The sequence below is a fragment of the Larus michahellis genome, chromosome W (assembly GCF_964199755.1).
Source record: "Larus michahellis chromosome W, bLarMic1.1, whole genome shotgun sequence".
Taxonomy (NCBI): domain Eukaryota; kingdom Metazoa; phylum Chordata; class Aves; order Charadriiformes; family Laridae; genus Larus; species Larus michahellis.
In genome coordinates this window covers 22,248,949-22,270,117 of record NC_133929.1, presented here as the reverse complement: position 1 = coordinate 22,270,117, position 21,169 = coordinate 22,248,949, and the positions used below count along the sequence as shown (strand labels likewise).

General features: G+C 43.7%; 1 protein-coding gene across 6 annotated transcripts in view; it reads left to right on the top strand.

Annotated features, from left to right (window-relative positions):
* The window catches only part of LOC141735565 (zinc finger protein 131-like), a 45,264-nt gene that overhangs the window by 15,238 nt on the left and 8,857 nt on the right, over positions 1-21,169 (top strand). The window contains exons 1-7 of one of the 6 annotated variants that reach the window (XM_074568561.1): positions 987-6,418; positions 7,354-7,469; positions 7,620-7,758; positions 10,044-10,145; positions 11,675-11,819; positions 15,257-15,942; positions 20,129-20,259. In XM_074568561.1, the coding sequence (XP_074424662.1) occupies positions 7,635-7,758; positions 10,044-10,145; positions 11,675-11,819; positions 15,257-15,942; positions 20,129-20,259 (1,188 nt within the window). In that variant the 5' untranslated portion in view covers positions 987-6,418; positions 7,354-7,469; positions 7,620-7,634. Of the gene's footprint in view, positions 1-986; positions 6,419-6,738; positions 7,470-7,619; positions 7,759-10,043; positions 10,146-11,674; positions 11,820-15,256; positions 15,943-20,128; positions 20,260-21,169 lie in introns of those variants that run through there. The other 5 variants (XM_074568563.1, XM_074568560.1, XM_074568562.1 and 2 more) reach the window with 5 other exon arrangements.

Here is a 21,169-nt window from a genome sequence, read left to right as displayed (position 1 = left end):
GTGTGTGGAAGAGGCCCCACCACATAATAAACTCCAGAAAATGAGAAGAAATATGCCTTGTTCACTGATGGGTCCTGTCATATTGTAGGAAAACATTGACAGTGGAAGGCTGCTGCGTGGAGTCCTACAATGCAAGTTGTAGAAGCCACTGAAGGACAAGGTGAATTGAGCCAGTTTGCAGAGGTGAAAGCCATCCAGCTGGCTATAGATTTTGCTGAACGAGAAAAATGGCCAGTACTTTATCTCTACACTGACTCATGGATGGTGGCAAATGCTCTGTGGGGGTGGTTACAGCAGTGGAAGCAGGGCAACTGGCAGCGCAGAGGCAAACCCATCTGGGCTGCTGACCTGTGGCAAGATATTGCTGCCTGGATAGAGAATCTGGTTGTGAAAGTATGTCACGTAGATGCCCATGTACCGAAGAATAGGGCCACAGAGGAACATCAGAACAACCAGCAGGTGGATCGGGCTGCTAGGATTGGAGTGGCTCAGGTGGATCTGGACTGGCAACGTAAGGGTGAACTCTTCATAGCTCGGTGGGCCCATGACACCTCAGGCCATCAAGGGAGAGATGCGACATATAGATGGGCTCGTGACTGAGGGGTGGACTTGACCATGGACACTATTGCACAGGTCATCCATGAATGTGAGACATGCGCTGCAATCAAGCAAGCCAAGCATTTGAAGCCTCTTTGGTATGGAGGGCGATGGCTGAATTATCAATATGGGGAGGCCTGGCAGATTGATTATATCACACTGCCACAAACCCGTCAAGGCAAGTGCCATGTGCTCACAATGGTGGAAGCAACCACTGGATGGCTGGAAACATACCCTGTGCCCCATGCCACTGCCCGGAACACTATCCTGGGCCTTGAAAAACAAGTCCTGTGGCGACATGGCACCCCAGAGAGGACTGAGTCAGACAACGGGACTCATTTCTGAAACAGCCTCATAGACACCTGGGCCAAAGAGCATGGCATTGAGTGGGTGTATCACATCCCCTATCACGCACCAGCCTCTGGGAAGATAGAACGATACAATGGACTGTTAAAAACTACACTGAGAGCAATGAGTGGTGGGACTTTAAAACATTAGGATGCACATTTAGCAAAAGCTACCTGGCTAGTTAATACCAGGGGATCTACCAATCAGGCTGGCCCTGCCCAATCAAAACTTCCACGTACTGTAGAAGGGGATAAAGTCCCCGTAGTGCACATGAAGAATGTGTTAGGGAAGACAGTCTGGGTTAGTTCTGCCTTGGATGAAGGCAAACCCATCCGTGGGGTTGCTTTTGCCCAAGGACCTGGGTGCACTTGGTGGGTGATGTGGAAGGATGGGTAAGTCTGATGTGTACCTCATGGGGACCTGATTTTGGGTGAGAATAGCCAATGAATCAAACTGTATGATGTTAATTGCTAAATAACCCAGCCATTGCATGTCATCACTACTGCAATTCCTATATGCCATATCAATGGTACTATAGTAAGAATCACCCAAACTAATGACAGATGGACTTTGAAACCGAGTAAAGTGTAGTGGTTATGGAACTAGAACTGGCATCAGCCAGCAGCTGGCACCCAGCAACTTCCTCGAGATCAGTATCTTCAACCCGTAGACCGTGGGCATGAGCCACAGCAGATACACCAGCCACGAGCTCCAAATGCTGCATGCAACAGTCTGGCACCACACACCATCTCACCTGTCCTGAGAGACTGTTCTAACAGATGGAGCCCAAAATCATGGATTAAAAGAACTCAACGGACACTTTAGAGGGGCAGCCTATAGACTAAGGGAATGATATGGTAGTGGAATGCACCAGGCTTGTTGTCGTTGGACGGGGTGCATCTTTCTGCAAGGGGGAAGAGGGTGTTAGTTCATGAGCTAGCAGGGCTTATAGACTGACCTTTAAACTGGACTTGTTGGGGGAGGGGGATATTATCAGGGTTGCTCATGACAAGACAAGGGTTGATGCTCCAAGGTCTGAGGGGTGGGTCACTAGCGAAGGCCCTCAACCTGTTGCTCCGAGATGTGCTAAGTATGCTGCAGCACACTTGAAGTCTTATGGGGACAAGCCAGGGCTCCTGAGGCAATAGGAACCAGGGAGTCACAGGTAAAACACCTCAAAGGAAGACCACCTGAAGAGCAGCATGAAGGAAATGCAGCTGCTCCAGCCAGTGAGTCAGCTTCATCAGGCACCCAGCTGAAGTGCCTTTACACAAATGCACATAGCATGGGAAACAAGCAAGAGGAGTTAGAGATGTGCACACACCTCCAGGGCTATGATCTTATTGGCATCACAGAGACATGGTGGGATGATGGCTCTTATGATTGGAGCATTGGAATGGAGGGATACAGACTCTTCAGGAAGGACAGGCTGGGAAGACGAGGAGGGGGTGTTGCCCTCTATGTCAATGAACAGCTGGAGTGCATGGAGCTCCACCTGGGGATGGATGAAGACCCAACAAAGAGCTTATGGGTCAAGATTAAAGGGAACACAGGGGCAGGTGACATGACAGTAGGGGTCTGCTACAGGCCACCTGACCAGGATGACAGAGCGGATGAGGCCCTTTATAGACAGATAAGAGCAGCATCGCGTTCACAGACCCTGGTCCTCATGGGGGACTTCAGCCACCCCGATATCTATTGGAAGGACAACACAGCAGGGCACAAAAATCCAGGAAGTTCTTGGAATATGTCGATGACAACTTTCTTCTTCAAATGGCAGAGGAGCCAACGAGGAGAGGAGCCATGCTGGACCTTGTCCTTGCCAACAAGGAGGGGCTGGTGGGGAATGTCAAGCTCAAGGGTAGCCTCGGCTGCAGTGACCATGAAATGGTAGAATTCAAGATCCTTCGGGCAGCGAGGAGGGCGCACAGCAAGCTCACTACCCTGGACTTCAGGAGAGCAGATGTTGGCCTCCTGAGGGACCTGCTTGGCAGGGTAACATGGGAAAAAGTACTGGAGGGAAGAGGGACCCAAGAGAGCTGGTTAGTATTCAAGGATCACCTCCTCCAAGCTCAGGAGTGGTGCATCCCAAGAAAGAAGAAGTCAGGCAAAAATGCCAGGAGGCCTGCATGGATGAATAAGGAGCTCCTGGACAAGCTCAAAAGCAAAAAGGAGGCCTACAGAGGGTGGAAGCAAGGACAGGTAGCCTGGGTGGAATACAGCGACCTGTCTGAGCGACCAGGAACTAAATTAGGCAAGCTAAAGCCCAGATAGAATTAAATCTGGCCAGGGACATCAAGGACAAGAAGAAAGACTTCTATATGTATGTCAGGGGTAAAGGCAAGACTAGGGAAGATGTGGGCCCTCTCCGGAAGGAAACAGGAGGCCTGGTCACCCAGCATACGGAGAAGGCTGAGGTACTGAATGACATTTTTGCCTCAGTCTTTACCAGCAAGGGCTCTAACCACACTACCCTAGTTGCAGAATGCAAAGGCAGGGGCTATGAGAATGAAGAACCGCCCACTGTAGGAGAAGATCGGGTTCGGGACCATCTGAGGAACCTGAAGGTGCATAAGTCCATGGGTCCGGATCAAATCCATCCATGGGTCCTGAGGGAGCTGGTGGATGAAGTCGTCAAGGCGCTTTCCATTATATTTGAGAAGTCATGTCAGTCTGGTGAAGTTCCCGCTGACTGGAAAAGGGGAAACATAACCCCCATTTTCAAAAAGGGAAAAAAGGAAGACCCAGGGAACTACAGATCGGTCACTCTCACCTCTGTGCCTGGCAAGATCATGGAGCAGATCCTCCTGGAATCTCTGCTAAGGCACATGGAAAATAAGGAGGTGATTGGTGACAGCCAACATGGCTTCACTAAAGGGCAAGTCATGCCTGACAAATTTGGTGGCCTTCTATGATGTTGCCACAGCATTGGTAGATAAGGGGAGAGCAACCGACGCCATCTACCTGGAATTCTGCAAAGTGTTTGACACTGTCCCGCATGACATCCTGGTCTCTAAATTGGAGGGGCATGGATTTGACGGATGGACCACTTGGTGGATAAGGAACCGTCTAGATGGCTGCACTCAAAGGGTTGCGGTCAATGGCTCAATGTCCACGTGGAAACCAGTGACGAGTGGCGTTCCTCAGGGGTCAGTACTGGGACCAGTGCTGGTTAACATCTTTGTCGGAGACACGGATGGTGGGATTGAGTGCACCCTCAGCAAGTTTGCCGACGACACCAAGCTGTGTGGCGCAGTTGACATGCCGGAGGGAAGGGGAGGGAAGGACCTGAACAGGCTTGAGAGGTGGGCCCATGCGAACCTCATAAATACTTAAAGGGTAGTTGTCAGGAGAATGGGGCCAGGCTCTTTTTGGTGGTGCCCAGCGACAGGACAAGAGGTAATGGGCACAAATTGAGCATAGGAAGTTCCACCTAAACACGAGGAGGAACTTCTTTACTTTGAGGGTGGCAGAGCACTGGAACAGGCTGCCCAGAGAGGTGGTGGAGTCTCCGACTCTGGAGACATCCAAAACCCGCCTGGACGTGTTCCTGTGTAACCTGCTCTAGGTGACCCTGCTCTGGCAGGGGGGTTGGACTAGATGATCTCCAGAGGTCCCTTCCAACCCCTACACATTCAGTGATTCTGTAATCCAGGAGGTTCCTGGAATGCATCAATGATAACTTCCTTCTCCAAGTGACAGAGAAGCCAACGAGGAGAGGTGCCATGCTGGACCTCGTTCTCACCAACAAGGAGGAGCTGGTGGGGAATGCAAAGCTCAAGCGCAGCATCGGCAGCGACCATGAAATGGTGGGGTTCAAGATCCTTAGGGTGGCAAGGACAGCACACAGCAAGCTTGCTATCCTGGACTTCAGGAGAGCAGACTTCAGCCTCCTCAGGGATCTGCTTGGTAGAGTACCGTGGGATAAAGCCCTTGAGGGATGAGGGGCCCAAGAAAGCTGGCTAATATTCAAGGACCACCTCCTCCAAGCTCAGGAGCAATGTAACCGAAGAAAGAGGAAGCTGGGCAAAAACAGCAGGAAGCCTGCATGGATGAACAAGGAGCTCCTGGACACGCTCAAACTCAGAAAGGAAGCCTACAGAGGGTGGAAGCAAGGAGAGGTAACCTGGGAGGAACACAGAGAAATTGTCTGAGCAGCCAGGGATCAGGTTAGGAAAGCTAAAGCCCTGACAGAATTAAATCTGGCCAGGGACATCAAAAGTAACAAGAAAGGCTTCTATAAGTATGTCGGTGACAAAAGGAAGGCTAGGGAAAATGTAGGACCTCTCCGGAAGGAAACAGGAGGCCTGGTCACCCAGGATATGAAGAAGGTTGAGGTACTCAACAACGTTTTTGCCTCGGTCTTCACCAGCAAGCGCTCTAGCCACACCACCCAAGTCACAGAAGGCAAAGGCAGGACTAGGAGAATGAGGTACTGCCCACTGTAAAAGACCACGTTCAAGACCATCTAAGGAACCTGAAGGTGCACAAATCCACGGGACCTGATGAGGTACATCTGCAGGTCCTGAGTGAACTGGTAGATGAAGTTGCTAAGCCACTATCCATCATATTTGAGAAGCTGTGGCAGTCTGAAGGTCCCACTGACTGGAAGAAGGGGAAACATAATCCCCATTTTTAAAAAAGGAAAAAAAGGAAGACCTTGGGAACTACGGGCCAGTCAGCGTCATCTCTGTGCTTGTCGAGATCATGGAGCAGATCCTCCTAAAAACTACGCTAAGGCACATGGAAAATAAGGAGGTGATTAGTGACAGCCAATATGGCTTTACTAAAGGGCAAGTCATGCCTGACAAATTTGGTGGCCTTCTACGATGACATTACAGCATTGGTGAATAAGGGAAGAGCAACTGATGTCATCTACCTGGACTTCTGCAAAGTGTTTGACACTGTCCTGCACAACATCCTTGTCTCTAAATTGGAGAGACATGGATTTGCCGGATGGACCACTCGGTGGATAAGAAATTGGCTGGATGGTTGCACTCAAAGGGTTGCGGTCAATGGCTCAATGTCCACGTGGAAACCAGTGACGAGTGGCGTTCCTCAGGGGTCAGTACTGGGACCAGTGCTGGTTAACATCTTTGTTGGTGACATGGACAGTGGGATTGAGTGCACCCTCAGCAATTTTGCAGATGACACCAAGCTGTGTGGCACGGTTGACACGCTGGAGGAAAGGGATGCCATCCAGAGGGACCTGGACAGGCTCGAGAGGTGGGCCTGTGGAAACCTCATGAAGTTCAACCAGGCCAAGTGCAAGGTCCTGCACCTGGGTCAGGGCAATCCCAGGCACAAATACAGGCTGGGCGGAGAATGGCTTGAGAGCAGCCCTGAGGAGAAGGACTTGGGGGTGTTGGTGGATGAGAAGCTCAACATGAGCCTGCAATGTGCACTTGTAGCCCAGAAAGCCAACTGCATCCTGACCTGCATCAAAAGAAGCTTGGCCAACAGGTCAATGGAGGTAATCCTGCCCCTCTACTCCACTCTGGTGAGACCCCACCTGGAGTATTGCATCCAGCTCTGGAGTCCTCAGCACAAGAAGGACATGGACCTGTTGGAGAGGGTCCAGAGGAGGGCCACAAAGATGATCAGAGGGCTGGAGCACCTCTCCTGTGAAGACAGGCTGAGAGAGTTGGGTCTGTTCAGCCTGGAGAAGGCTCTGGGGAGGCCTTACAGCAGCCTTTCAGTACCTGAAGGGGACCTAAAGGGGGCTTTCAGGAGAGATGGGGAGGGACTCTTTATGAGGGAGCGTAGCAATAGGACGAGGGGTAACAGTTTCAAACTGGAATAGGGTAGATTTAGATTGGATATTAGGAAGAAATTCTTTACTGTGAGGATGGTGAAACACTGGAACAGGTTGCCCAGGGAGGTTGTGGATGCCCCATCCCCGGAAGTGTTTAAGACCAGGCTTGATGAGGCTTTGAGCAGCCTGGTCTAGTGGGAGGTGTCCCTGCCCATGGCAGGGGGGTTGGAACTAGATGATCTTTAAGGTCCGTTCCCACCTAAACCATTCTATGATTCTATGATCAATTGTAAAGTGTAAGATCTGGGCATGATGTAGATGGTATAGAACAAGGGGTGGATAATGTTCTGGTTCCAGCGGGGATAGGGTCAGTTTTCACAAGGAGCTGGCTCGGGATACAGCTAAGACGGCTGTCCCAAACTAGCCAAAGGGGTGTTCGATACCATGTGATGCCATGCTCAGTATATAGCTGTGGGAACTGGCCAGGAGGGGGGCAGGAATCACGTCTCAGGAGTGGGCTGGGCATTTCAGGTTCTGGTCAGTGAGCAGCCGTACGTTAATTGTGTTATGTATGTTCTTCTGTCAGTATTATTGTTCTTGTTTTCCTCTTTCCTTTGCTGTTCTGTTAAACTGCCTTTATCTCAACCCGTGAGTTTTGTCTTTTTCTTCCGATTCTCCTCCCATACCGCCGCTGTGGGGGAGAGTGAGCGAAAGACTGTGTGGTTCTTTGTTGCCGGCTGGGGCTAAACCACAACATAGCTAAAATCAGGTAAGTCTGTTACCAAGACAGTTTGGTTTTTCTTTTGTTTTTGTAGTGCCTGAGAAGTGCTAGTAAGTTCATGTTAGTATACAAACCTGACTGTTCATAGTATTTACTGATTGGTGCAGTATTCTTACTGTCCTGCCACATCTTTTGCAGAGTAGTCCTTTTGCCATGGAAGCCAAAGAAATGATGGAATGTATCCAGGAATTCCCTGAACAGTATAAAATTATTTTGGATAGACTGAATGAACAACGTGAGCAGGATCAGTTTACGGATATCACTCTGATTGTCGATGGTATGCACAGGCCTGAGAACCAGTTGGTATAAAGAGAATTCTGAAAGCTGTGCTGGGAAGCTGTTGGGTTTGTCACACGTCAGCTGTCAAACTGGGTTGCTAACAAATTCTTGGTTCTGTATTGGTGTGCGAGTTGCTTGCAGAGTTTCATTTAAAATCTTGGGCTGAACAGAGTCTCCAGCAGTGATTAATAATTTTGCTTCTGCTTTTCCAAAGAAGGGGCTAAATATTTTCAGATAGAAACCCACTTTGAAACTGCTGTACTATATTTAATGTGTTGTCTAAGGATTTCCAAAACACTGTAAAAATATCTTTCCCTAACTTGAGCTGACTGTTTGCATGCAGAGGATTTATACAAATATTGGTTGATTGTTTAAAAAACAAAACAAACAAACAACCAAAAAAAACCCAAACAGCTTTAAATAAGGTTGCTTTCTTGCTTCTCTGGTATCTGCCTACTATTTTAATATATAGTTAAAATAGTCCCTTTTCTTTTTCTATGTGTTCTAAAGACATAGGTATTAGTTTAAAAGGAAGATGGAGATATAAGTGCTTATTATCACATTAGGAAAGGTGGTGTCTGATAGATCACCTAAGATTGTTTCTCATCCCAAACATGTCTTAAAATGGATGAGCATTTCAAGGAAGATAGGCAGTGTCCACTAGGACAGACCTAGCTAAAGGAGTACCATCTGATCCTTAAAAGGATAGCAAGAACTCACTTGAAGGAAAAGGGTCCTACAGAGCCTGGATTAGAAAAAAGTAACCAAATGAAGAAAAAATTACTCTTCTGGAATCACTGTAGCTTCACTGACAACGCTTGCACAAAACTTATCCTGAATGTTTGTTCCTGCTTTTTTGACGAGTGGTGTTCCCCAGGGGTCAGTACTGGGTCCAGTCCTCTTCAATATATTCATCAATGACCTGGACGAGGGGATAGAGTGCACCCTCAGCAAGTTTGCCGATGACACAAAGCTGGGAGGGGTGGCTGACACACCGGAAGGCTGTGCCACCATACAGAGAGACCTGGACAGGTTGGAGAGTTGTGCAAAGAGGAACCTTATGAGATTCAACAGGGGCAAGTATAGGGTGTTGCACCTGGGGAGGAATAACCCCATGCACCAGTACAGGTTGGGGGCTGACCTGCTGGAGAGCAGCTCTGTGGAAAGAGCCCTGGGAGTCCTGGTGGACAACAGGATGACCATGAGCCAGCAATGTGCCCTTGTGGCCAAGAAGGCCAGTGGCATCCTGGGGTGCATCAAGAAGAGTGTGGCCAGCAGGTCGAGGGAGGTCATCCTCCCCCTCTACTCTGCCTTGGTGAGGCCGCACCTGGAGTACTGTGTCCAGTTCTGGGCTCCCCGGTTCAAGAGGGACAGGGAACTGTGCTGGAGAGGGTGCAGCAGAGAGCTACAAAGATGATTAGGGGACTGGAACACCTCTCTTATGAAGAAAGGCTGAGGGATTTGGGTCTCTTCAGTCTGGAAAAAAGACGGCTGAGGGGGGACCTTATCAACACTTATAAATACTTAAAGGGTAGGTGTCAGGAGGATGGGGCCAGGGTCTTTTCGGTGGTGCCCGGGGACAGGACAAGAGGTAATGGGCACAAATTGAGCATAGGAAGTTCCACCTAAACACGAGGAGGAACTTCTTTCCTTTGAGGGTGGCAGAGCACTGGAACAGGCTGCCCAGAGAGGTGGTGGAGTCTCCAACTCTGGAGACATTCAAAACCCTCCTGTGTAACCTGCTCTAGGTGACCCTGCTCTGGCAGGGCAGTAGGACTAGATGATCTCCAGAGGTCCCTTCCAACCCTATGATTCTATGAAAACAGGAAGAACAGAGCAGAACTACTTCTGTTCTGCAGGGGTCTTTATGCTGGCAGAAGTCATGATAAAATACATCCGTATGTAAGAGCACCAAAACCCAAGGAGAGCCTGGGTAAAACCTGAGAGCTGAGCCCAAGACATACAGGAAAAAGTTTGCACAGGAATTTCCCATAACTTAAATATCTGAAAAGAGAAACACTCTGGAGTGAGTGAGTCCTCCAGCTAATTGAGATGCAGAGCTTCAACAAGGTCAGTGATGTCCAAGGTTCTGCATGAGATGGGACAAGCTAGCTGCAGTGGTATCCCATGTTACAAGGAGACGTACTAAGTGACTATATGCTGATGGAATAGATTTGTAGACTGGGTGGTTCTGCAGCTGTTCTCTCCTTTGCATCGGCACTTAATCTGCACTATGAGTAAGAAGGTGTTATCCTAAACCAAAATTTTTGTCTCTCTTTGTAGGTCACCATTTCAAAGCTCATAAGGCTGTTCTTGCTGCCTGTAGCCAGTTCTTCTACAAATTCTTCCAAGATTTCACTCAGGAGCCCTTGGTGGAGATTGAAGGTAGTCTGATTCATGCGAATGAAAACTTTCAGAGTTGTGTGTCCAAGCTCAAAATGAATGTAGTATCCTTGGTATGGTCTTAATGCACGCTTGGTCATATCGATTACCTTCTGTCCTGGTTCCGGCGGGGATAGGGTTAATTTTCCACAGGCTCTGGCAGGGACACAGGTATTCCATCCCATGTGAGTCATGCCCACTCTGAGCTGCTGGGGGAGGGGGCAGGAAGTCGCTGCTTGGAGGGGGCTGAGGCATCCTGGGTCTGGTCGGTGAGCAGCAGTTCCATAATCGTGTTTGTATATTCCTCTATCTGTGTTATTGTTGTTTGCTTGTTCCCTTTGCTGTTCTGTTAAACTGCCTTTGTCTCAACCCAAGAGTTTTGCCTTTTTCTTCCGATCCTTTCCCATATTGGGAAGGCCCGAGCGAGCGGCACGTGGTGGTTCTTTGTTGCCGTCTGAGGCCAAACCACGACACCTACCTAGATCTCAGTTCTTGAGTTGTTCTGAAGTAGTGTTGTGGTTTAACCCTGGCTGGCAACTAAGCATCATACAGTCAGGCTTGCTTGTTACCCCCAGTGGGATGGGGGAGAAAGAAACTCATGGGTTGATATAAAAACCATTTAATAATTAAAAATAAATAATAATTTTTAAAAAGTGGTAAGGAAAAGAGGAAAAAATAACAGAGAGAGGAAAATAAAACCCAAGACAGACAAGTGATGCAAATGAAAACAATTGCTTGCCACCAACTGACCGATGCCCAGCCAGTCCCTGAGCAGTGGCCCCTCTGTCCACGTCCCCCCTGGTTTTATTGTTGAGCATGGCATCATATGGTATAGAATATCCATTTGGTCAGTTGGGGTCAGCTGTCCCAACTGTCCCCTCCCAACTTTTTGTGCACCTCCAACCTACTCACTGATAAAGCAAGTGTGAGTAGAAAAGGCCTTGACTCTGGAAGCACTGCTCAGCAGTAACTAGAATATCAGTGTGTTATCAACACTATTTTTGGCACAAATCCAAAACGTAGCCCCATATAAGCTACTATGAAGCAATTTGATTCTTTCCCAGCCAAAACCAGTACAGGTAGCTATTGCCACTGGAAAAAACTTCCCCTGAAGAAAAATTAAATAGAAGATGCCTTGGCTGGGGTGCAATACTTGCCTGATGGGCAAGGAGCAATTTCCTGGAGCAATACTTCAGCTTCTGGTAACTTGCTGCTCAGAGGTCTCTTGAGAGAGAGAGATCATATTTTTATGTTTAAGTTTATACTTTTTATTATTTTATACAAACAGCTTTTTGTCCATCTTATCCTTCCTTTTCTCTTTGTTGTGGCATGACTCTGTAGTTGTTCCAGATTCACGTGTTTCTATAGTAGACTTTTTATTCCAACGTGAGCCTTTCAAGGGCGGCATCTTCACGAAACTGGCTGTCAAAGTACTGTGAGCAAAAATAGTGAGCAGGCAAGTGTGCAAGATTCATCAGATAGATGAGACTGAGGAATTGCTAAAAGAGGCTGTTTTTCTTGCTCGTATACAGGTGTAAGTAACATGGCATTTCGTCACCTAATTGAGTTCACCTATACAGCAAAACTAATGGTCCAAGGTGAGGAAGAAGCAAATGATGTTTGGAAAGCAGCTGAGTATCTACAGATGTTAGAAGCAATCAAAGCACTTGAAATCAGGTAAACAAATAAGCCTCTTTTTCTTCCCAACACTGAAATGTAAAGTCTTAAGAATCCTTTTACGAGAGCTCACTGACAGTATTTTGCAGTGCTGTTCTTTATCCTGGAACCTCCTAAACTTTTGTGGGACTGTATACTCTTCTACTATAAGACACGGGTCAGAATTATAAAGGCTAAAAAATGAACGTCACATTCTTTGGTCTGGAACTCGATGACAAGTGACATGGCTGGTAAATGCTGCAGACATCGTAGGGCTGTGACTTTGTGGTAGCTAATACCAGGTCTCTGTGCTATCTGACTGCCCACGCCTGATTGAGAGCTGGGTGTACAGTGACGATGTCTCTCAGGTAGTTAGACCACATTAACAAGTTTGTGCTGGTGTTTTGATTTCATGCAGCTTTCTGCTTTCAAGAGAATAGGCAGTGATTTTAAAACTTCTTGGTGCAAAATTAATCTCTCAAACTTCTTGAACAAATGTCATTGTTATAATCGGTTTTATATGGGATCAATACTTAATCAAATGTTACTGTAGCACCTTTTATCTGGTACGAGGAACTGTACTCCATTACCAAACTCCAACCTCAGAAAAGCAGGTGCCATACCTGTCATGCTGTTTTTCTTCCCCTTTCTTCCCTTTCACAAAGTGCTGTCATGTTCTCATTACTTCTGTGTGCTACACTGTTCTTCTATCATGAAGCAGAGGGAGGGGCAATAAATGCCTCCCAGCATTACGCTTATTGCTTTCTCTTCTAGACCTGCTGAAAGGTCTTTGTGTTCAGGCTAAGGAAAGACTGTTGCTTCCTCTTTATCTCCCCATAGACACACTAGTTAAGGAGAGTGGCATTGACCCCGAGTTCCTCTAGTAGCCAGCTAACTTAACAAACAAAAAAAAAAAACCCCAAGCAAACCACAAAAAAACCCTCCATGACATGGTACACTGGAAACTTGATTTTCAACATCAGTGTTGACTTTTTTGAATCAACTTATTCTGTGCTTATTCTGTGGATTGGTGGCAGAGCTGAATAAGTATGTGGGGTTTTTTTAATAGGAAAGATGGGATTGTGCATTTTTAGTCCTACCCTCCAACCCCACCAACACTCTTTTTTTGACATTATTAAGATTAGGCATGGTATCACCAAAATATTTTTTTTTTTCATTCAGGAAAAAAGCAGACCTTTGCTTTTGAGAAATTTAAAAGACACTTGAAACTGAAAAAGCATGTTCTAATCGGTATTGCTTTTGAGTCTCTGTACACCGGTAGAGCTGTTCAACCAAGGTTCAGATCAGTCCATCAAGCTAAACTGTCCAGCCTGCAATTATTTCCCACTGTTGTATAATGTTATGCAGTTTGTTGATTATGCATCACTAGTAAACGCTATAATTTTTATGTTATAAGGAAACCAATGTTTTGCTTAACAAACACATGTGCAAGCCAGTCTGAGTTATTTCTATTGTTCATTTTTGATTTTTGGTGGAGAATTTTTTGTTTAGAAAAAAAAACTTGAGTACCACCGTCAGTCTCGGTTTTCCCCTCCACAGTAGGAGGGGGAAGAATTGCAATACAGTGCCTCTGTCTGAGTTTTGACTGAAAGGGGTAAGCTTCAGAAAGTTCAGCTAAAGTAGAGATTATTATAGAACTAACCATTTGTGTAATGCATCAGAGTTGCATGTTGCATAATCTAGACTAGAAAGAAAACAACCAGCTGTTAATCCTTGAAGTACAGTGTGTTGTATGTGCGTATCCCCATTCAAAGTTTCACACCTGAGCCACACAATGTGCTCAAGGATGGTAGTCTCCTCTTTGAGCAGGTACATGATCCTGGAGATCTTTGCAGTAATGTTCAAAGTAACTGTCACCTTCTAGACATCAGAAATCCAGGCTAGATGAAACTATAAGTTTAGCTGCTCTGTCTTCCTGTATCTGAATATAGTAAGGTGCAATTTAATAAGCTGTATCCTGCATTAGGTCATTAGCCACACATCTCTGCCATATGACATACAGATACTGGAGAAAAACCTTCTCTCTCCTATTACTAGAAAACCTGAAAGTGATAGGGAGTAGGTTACATAAAAGGGTTCATCAGGCTGAAAAGGAAGGTAAAAACACAAATTACTCATCAGTCTGATTTGAGGGGAAGAGAGCCACTCATTTTTGAAACTGATAATCAGTTGTAAAATCTCCAGCACGTAAGTCCTGTGGATAATCATGAGGGTGTGACTTGAAAGCATTGGCCCACTCAGCTCTGTCTGTGTTTGAGATGGGATGCTATCCCCCAGAAAATTAAACTAGAATACTTTCCACATCCCAGTGGCTTGCCTTTTTTTTTTCTTTTTTCTTTTTGGTACCTCAGCTGTTATTTGTGTGCTTTCTTGAAGTACAAGATGTTATAATAATCATTGTGTGAAGTCACAGCTGTAGTGTTTTTTAACAAGCTGTAAGCGCTGCAGGCAATTGCATGCACTCCAGAGCTTAAGAGGTGAATAGCGTAGGAAGGACTTGAATCTTATTTCTGAGTAGGCAGTCCAAAGAACTCCTTCCTTTGGGGAAGTTTTCCTTCCAAGTACAGAATTTCACAAGTTTCTTAGATAAACCAATGTCATTAGGCTAACTGGCCTTTCTTCTTGGTAGGTGGTGTTTATTGCTCAAACGGAACTATTAAAAAGACTTTAGTAACCTTATGTCAAAGGCTACACAGCTTTAACTGTGCTATTCTACAGCTCTAAGAAGTATAGATTAAGGACAAATTAGCTTCTGAAATGCATGCAGGTTCATAGAATCACAAAATATTTTGGATTGGAAGGGACCTTTAAAGGTCATCTAGTCCAACTCCCCTGCAATGAGCAGGGATATCTTCCACTAGATCAGGTTGCTCAGGGTCCTGTCCAATCTGACCTTGACTGTTTCCAGGGAAGGGGCATCTACCTCCTCTCTGGGCAACCTATTCCAGTGTTTCACCACTCTCATTGTAAAAAACTTCTTCCTTATATCTAGTCTGAATCTACCCTCTTTTAGCTTAAAACCATTACCCCTTGTCCTATCGTTACAGGCCCTGCTAAAAAGTTTGTCCCCATCTTTCCTGTAGGCTGCCTTTAAGTACTGTAAGGCCGCAATGAGGTCTCCCTGGAGCCTTCTCCAGGCTGAATGACCCCAACTCTCTCAGCCTTTCTTCATAGGAGAGGTGTTCCATCCCTCTGATCATTTTTGTGGCCCTCCTCTGGACCCATTCCAACAGGTCCATGTCTTTCCTGTGATGAGGGCTGCAGAGCTGGATGCAGTACGCCAGGTGGGGTTTTACCAGAGCAGTTATGTGGTTGTTCATCATTCAGCTTCTTTGAGAAACAGCTAGGGAGTGTTTAATGCAGAAGCTCAGTATCAGGCAGGAATTGTTATGTAAGTGCTTATGGATCTTAACTATGTTTATGCAAATGCTTTGCAGGAACAAAGAAAATTCATCACCCTTAGAATCAAATCAAACACAAGGTAAAAATAAACCGAAAAAGAGGAAGATAGCTGAAACCTCTAACGTTATCACAGAAACACTGCCATCTGCAGCATCGGAGCCTGTTGAAATTGAGGTTGAGATTGCTGAGGGGACAATTGAAGTGGAAGATGACAGCATGGAAACACTTGAAGTAGCTTCTGCAGAGCAATCCATAAAGTACATACAGACAATGGGTACATCAGATGAATCTGCTTTGGCTCTTTTGGCAGATATCACCAGTAAGTATCGTCAGGGAGAGAAAAAATGCCAGATCCAAGAAGAAGGTGATAGTGCAACTGATCCCTCGTGCAAACAGGTAGAAGGTATTGAAATTGTGGAATTTCAGCTGTCACATGTGAAGAATTTATTCCACTGTGAGAAATGTAACCGTTCATTTAAATTGTTTTACCATTTTAAGGAACACATGAAAACACACTCTACTGAGAGTTACAAGTGTGACATATGTAATAAAAGGTACCTACGAGAGAGTGCTTTGAAACAGCACCTCACCTGTTACCACCTTGATGAAGGTGGTGCCAGCAAGAAGCAAAGACCTGGCAAAAAAATACATATATGCCAGTACTGTGATAAGCAATTTGACCACTTTGGACATTTTAAAGAGCACCTCCGGAAGCACACAGGTAAGAGCACTGCTATGGTCCTGTAGTTATGTCTTTGGCTCTAGTATTTTGGGGTTTTGCATGTTTTATGCACTTTAAGAAATTGCATAATTTCTTAAAGTATGTTGTTTTCTTCAAAAGCACCAAACTGAGGAGCTACTCTTATTTTTTCACAGTTCTATTAGTAAATGTTTCTGTTGAAATGTGATCTGAACTGTGATCTTCTCAGTGGAATACACAGTTTAAAGGGTTTCTTTAACTAAGAGAACTTCTGAGCAAATGCCTATTAATGCATTAGGCATAAAATACCCCCCTAACAACTCTGTCTTGTACCATCTTGTTTGAAAGTTTCATCCTTGCTCTTGACATCTCATCTATGATTTCATTTTCTTTGTTAATTAACACAGCAAAACATTTCTAGTGACTTTAGTAGACTTTTGTTACTGTAAAATCTGCCTCTAAAATCTGGATAGCATCTTTTGAGTATAAAATGACTTGTTCCTTCTTCTATATAACATGGGAGGTTAAGATGTTATTTCTTCATCTCACTGAAAAGTCTGTACTATCTGAATAGGTACTGAGCATTATATAGATAGCTCTCTGAATGTAAAATATATGTTGTCCTGATCTTTCAGATGCTTTTGTTTAATGTGTCAGTCATGAGTCATCAGTAAGAATTTAATGGAGGGTAGTAGGTCTATTTCTTTCATGGCTTGTTGTTGCTAAAGTCTTTGCATCTGTGTATGGGACTGCTGAGTACTGATATATGGCACCGTATCCAGTCTACTCCCAATAGCCCCTTAAAAATTGCATTTATAAAAATGCAAAATCCTTATTACCTATGAAGTAGGGAGTGTTTCTCCATTATGACCAAGCCAAATACAAGCTACTTAACAAAAGTATTTTCAGAGAAAAGTTTGTGGTGGATTAACAGAGTAACCCAAATATCACAGTATGTTGGTTGCTGTTGTGACAAAAGATTTTGGGGATGAAGCAGCTTAGCATATCACAGGAGATGCAAATTACTTTCTAAATATTTATTGATACAAGTATAACATATGGAATCTAATTACTTAATTGCTTCCAGTTCAGTATTTTGAAAGCCTTAAGCTTAAAATTAAACCAGATACTACCATTTAACTGTGGTCTCCTAAGGTCAGTGGAAAAATTTCCAGTGAGCCAAAGGCTTTCTAAGTTCTTAATTCTGTATAGCTCTGGTTGAATACGAAAATGAAATTCAAAGGCCAGGAGAAAATGTCCTACAAAGTATTTGATCGTGTTGCTGTTTAATCACAACACTAGCAATAACATGAAAGTAGCAATTGGAGCAGAAATAGTCACCTTATCAGGGTTGGTAATTCTTTTTGATGTAGGAATTCGACATTACCAATAGCTATTATCTTTGTCTCAGTAAAATAAAGGAAGGAGAACTATGGAGTTTTTCTCACATGTGCATACAGTGCCTTAAGCAGCTTCTGAATCTCTGGGGGAAAAAAATTAAATTGTCTTATATGTCATGTAACTGAATGTACTAACAAAGTAATCTCCAGAACTTATAAAGAGGGAAGTTTTTTGGCCTGATCTAATGATTCTCTTTTTTTTCGCTTTATGAGAATGAATGAGATTTCACTTGCCAATCTTAAGTAATTCATAGGACAGAAATTCTGCAAGGCTGCACTTAAATAATATATATCTGTTGAGTTCAATAGCTCTAATTTGTCTTACACAAGAAGAGCAATTTCCTCATACAGAAATCAATCTTAGAACAAAGCTACTGCTCTCAATATGCTTGTCTGATCCTGGTATTTTACAAAGCTTATATCCCCTAGTAGAAAGAGACACTGAACAGCTTTGATTCCCTCTGATTTTACTGGGAATTTTGACTGCTGAATATTTCTCAAAATTAGGCCTTCTTGATTTTTTTTTTTATTTTTTTTCCTTTTATGGAGAGTGTGTGTGTGCTCACATGAGCAAAGGTGGAAGTGAAGGAGTTGTGATGTGCTCCAGGCAGCCAAATTAATCAGTCCTTGTCTAAAAACTCTGTAACTGAAGTAATTTGTATGCAGATTATACAAACTTCAGAGGAAAAATTAATCAATGTCTTTGCCATTCTTCATAAATCTAAAATATATTTTACAGGAAGTGTGCTTTGAACTGTAAATAACATCTTCCATAGGAGTGAATAAATGGACTCTATTTGCATACCTTGAATAAATGATCCCAAGAAGTTCATTTGATAAACACCTGCCATTGGGTTGGGGGGGGAGGGGCGAGGGGCAAACAAAAACCCTAAACTAGACTTACTATTTCTCTCCTAAACCTAATGTAAATAATGATATGGCAGCTTTATGGTTATAGTTGAATTCCCTGGTATTTCTTACGTATTAGGCAAATAAGTCACTGTGGTGTTATGAATGTCTTTGGGTTAAAAAATATTTATTTTAGGCAATCTCCTTCCTGTGGCTGTACAGTTATAAAGGAGCAGCACAATATTGGACTGTCTTAGGTCAGAATTTCTGTCCTGTGAGTTACTTACAATTGACAAGTGAAATCTCGCCCATTCTCATAAATGGAAAAAAGATAATTGTTAGATCAGGCCAGAACCCTCCCTCTTTATAAAATCTCGCTTAGATGAGACGAAACTCGTAGTTGGATGACACCTGGGGCAAGAGAAGCAAGTTGTCACCTTTAACAGAGGAGTTTATCCCCTAGCTCGCCAGTACATTTCTCAAGCTAGAGGCAGGCTGACATGCTCTCTGTGTTTTCCATTGCTGCCGTAACCAGTGCCGCCAAGGTCGCAGTGTTGATTTGCACTATGCAAGAAGTCACACAATGTCTTTTGGCCTTTGGATATCGCCACTGTTGTCTTTGAATTGTCACTTTCAGATACTTTTGGCAGAATATGTTGAAGATTATTGAAGTATTTGAGTAATAATAGCATAAATCTGTCCTTGACTGGGCGGTGCCTTGCTCCAAGTAACTCTTTAAATGTAACCAGATCGCAGGGCAGGTGAAGGTCTGCGGTGTGAGTTTTGTTCTGTAGTATCCTCTTGGCTCACCAATGTATTTGGTTGCTCGTGCAAAGTCCGTGATTTTTGCTTTGATGGCAGTTCAGCATCCTCTGCATTACCTGTACAACAGTCTCCAAAAACATAGCCTTTTATAACCATTAAGGGGAATATTACCACCATTTAACATTTTTCTGTGGCCTTTAGGTGTATAAACGAGAATTATAGGCTACTTGTGGATTTCTTTTGAAAAGCTAGTTAGGTACTTCTGAATATCTTTATTTCTGAAAATACAGGTTTATTGGCGTTCCATCTCAGTAGTCAATAACTACTGCATTCCTGAAAATGTAGGCTTTTAAACTTAATCTAGCTAGAATAGATTCTTACGTTACTCACTGAAATGTCTCAGCCTCTTTTGGAGTTCATTAAGTAGTTTGTTTCAGTAGTTATGTTGGTATCAGTATCTTCACAGATTAATTACTGGACTTTCAGAAGAAACACACTGTTCCTAATTTTTTGTACTTTAATTTCCTTGAATTTTATTGTGTTTGTGCATGATGAATTAGTAAACAGAGACACCGGTTGTTCTTTGTTACTATTTGATGATGGTAATAACAATATACTACTTTGGATTAAAGTGTTGAATTTGATTTTGTTTGTTTTAATACTGATGCATTGTTACTTCATGGTCATTCTGTGCAAACTTCTTTTTCTGGAGTTCAGTTTCAGCTCTCAAGCATAAGCTGTTATTGTTCTTGAAAACAAAAAATTGTATTCTTTAAGTACTTCCTTCTTTAATGTGTCACTTTGTATATACTAATGTTGAGTTTTTAACTGTTAATATTATCAGGTGAAAAGAGAGAAATAGCTTCTATTTCTTTAAGATATTTTGTCAGTATAGTAATCTAACTTCCATAAAAACCTAAATGTACCTTAAATGGCATTGGTAACGATGTTACATTGTTGTTTGGTGGGTTTGGTTTTTTTTATAAATGAGAGTTATGACTCCACATTAGGTTTTTGCCCTTTTAGTTACATAAATAAAGTTTACATAGAATGTCTTTCTCTTCTTCTGTAGAATAATCCAGTTGGCCACATCTTTACAGCATATTTATCAAAAGGGAGAGGGGAAGGAGGGAGAGCTGACTGAAAACTGTCTGATTTTATATGCTTACAAATACCTGTGTCTGTCTTAACAGGTGAAAAACCATTTGAATGTCCAAACTGCCATGAACGTTTTGCTAGGAATAGCACACTCAAATGTCACCTGACAGCCTGTCAGTCTGGAGTTGGAGCTAAAAAGGGAAGAAAGAAGCTGTATGAATGTCAGGTGGGTAATAGAAGTAGCAGAGTCTGAGGCTAGATGCCTCCTTCCTGTGCTGAGGGAGTGAGGAAGCAGGAAAGGCAACGAGAGTGGGCTTATGTCTCCAAGAACTACTTCTAGTAAAATAAATCATAAAGATTGCATTCAACCACAACATGAGGGTAAATTCTTATATCTAAGTAGTTCCATTTAAAATATGGAATTACTGATATGGAGTTTCATAATACTTTGTTAATCAGAGAGATTCTTGTTGGTAGGTAAGTGTTCATCTGCATCTCACTGATCTTTCTGCTTCCTATTCAAGGTTCTTGATGCACTGACCTAGGACTTTCCTGCTTGTGAGCATGCTTCACTAAAGTCCAAAATACAAAGTACTATTTTATTCCTATTTTATTATTCTTCTGTTTAGTACCAATGTATTGACTTTGTCTGGAAAGTCATTCCAACTTATGATGACAATCTGTAATGTCTTTTAAGCAAATATAAACGTTGTAGATGGATAGCTAGGGTACTTGGTCACTACACGTAGCTGACATTTGAAAAGCTGTTCAGAAGAATGTTACTTAACTTTTAAAAGTTGATTATGAAAAAGCTAGAAAATATGAGAGCTGAGGTTGGTTGTAGCATTTCTATTTGCTGTTTTGATGCTCCACTGCTGTGACAGTCTCAAATAAGAACACACTTCCCCCTCTCCCCTCCCCTTAAGGCTCTCACCTTATTCAGTTCACAGAATGGCTGTGGTTTGAGGTTAAATTCTGTTGTGTAATAAAGAAAACTGATGGATATCAGCTTTATTTGTTAAAAAAACCAACAGAGTGATCTTATTCACAGAAAGCAGTGAATACTGAAGAAGAATGAATTCTGTGTGTTGCTAATCAAATAATTTAATTGGAAGTTTCACTGATGCTGTTGCATC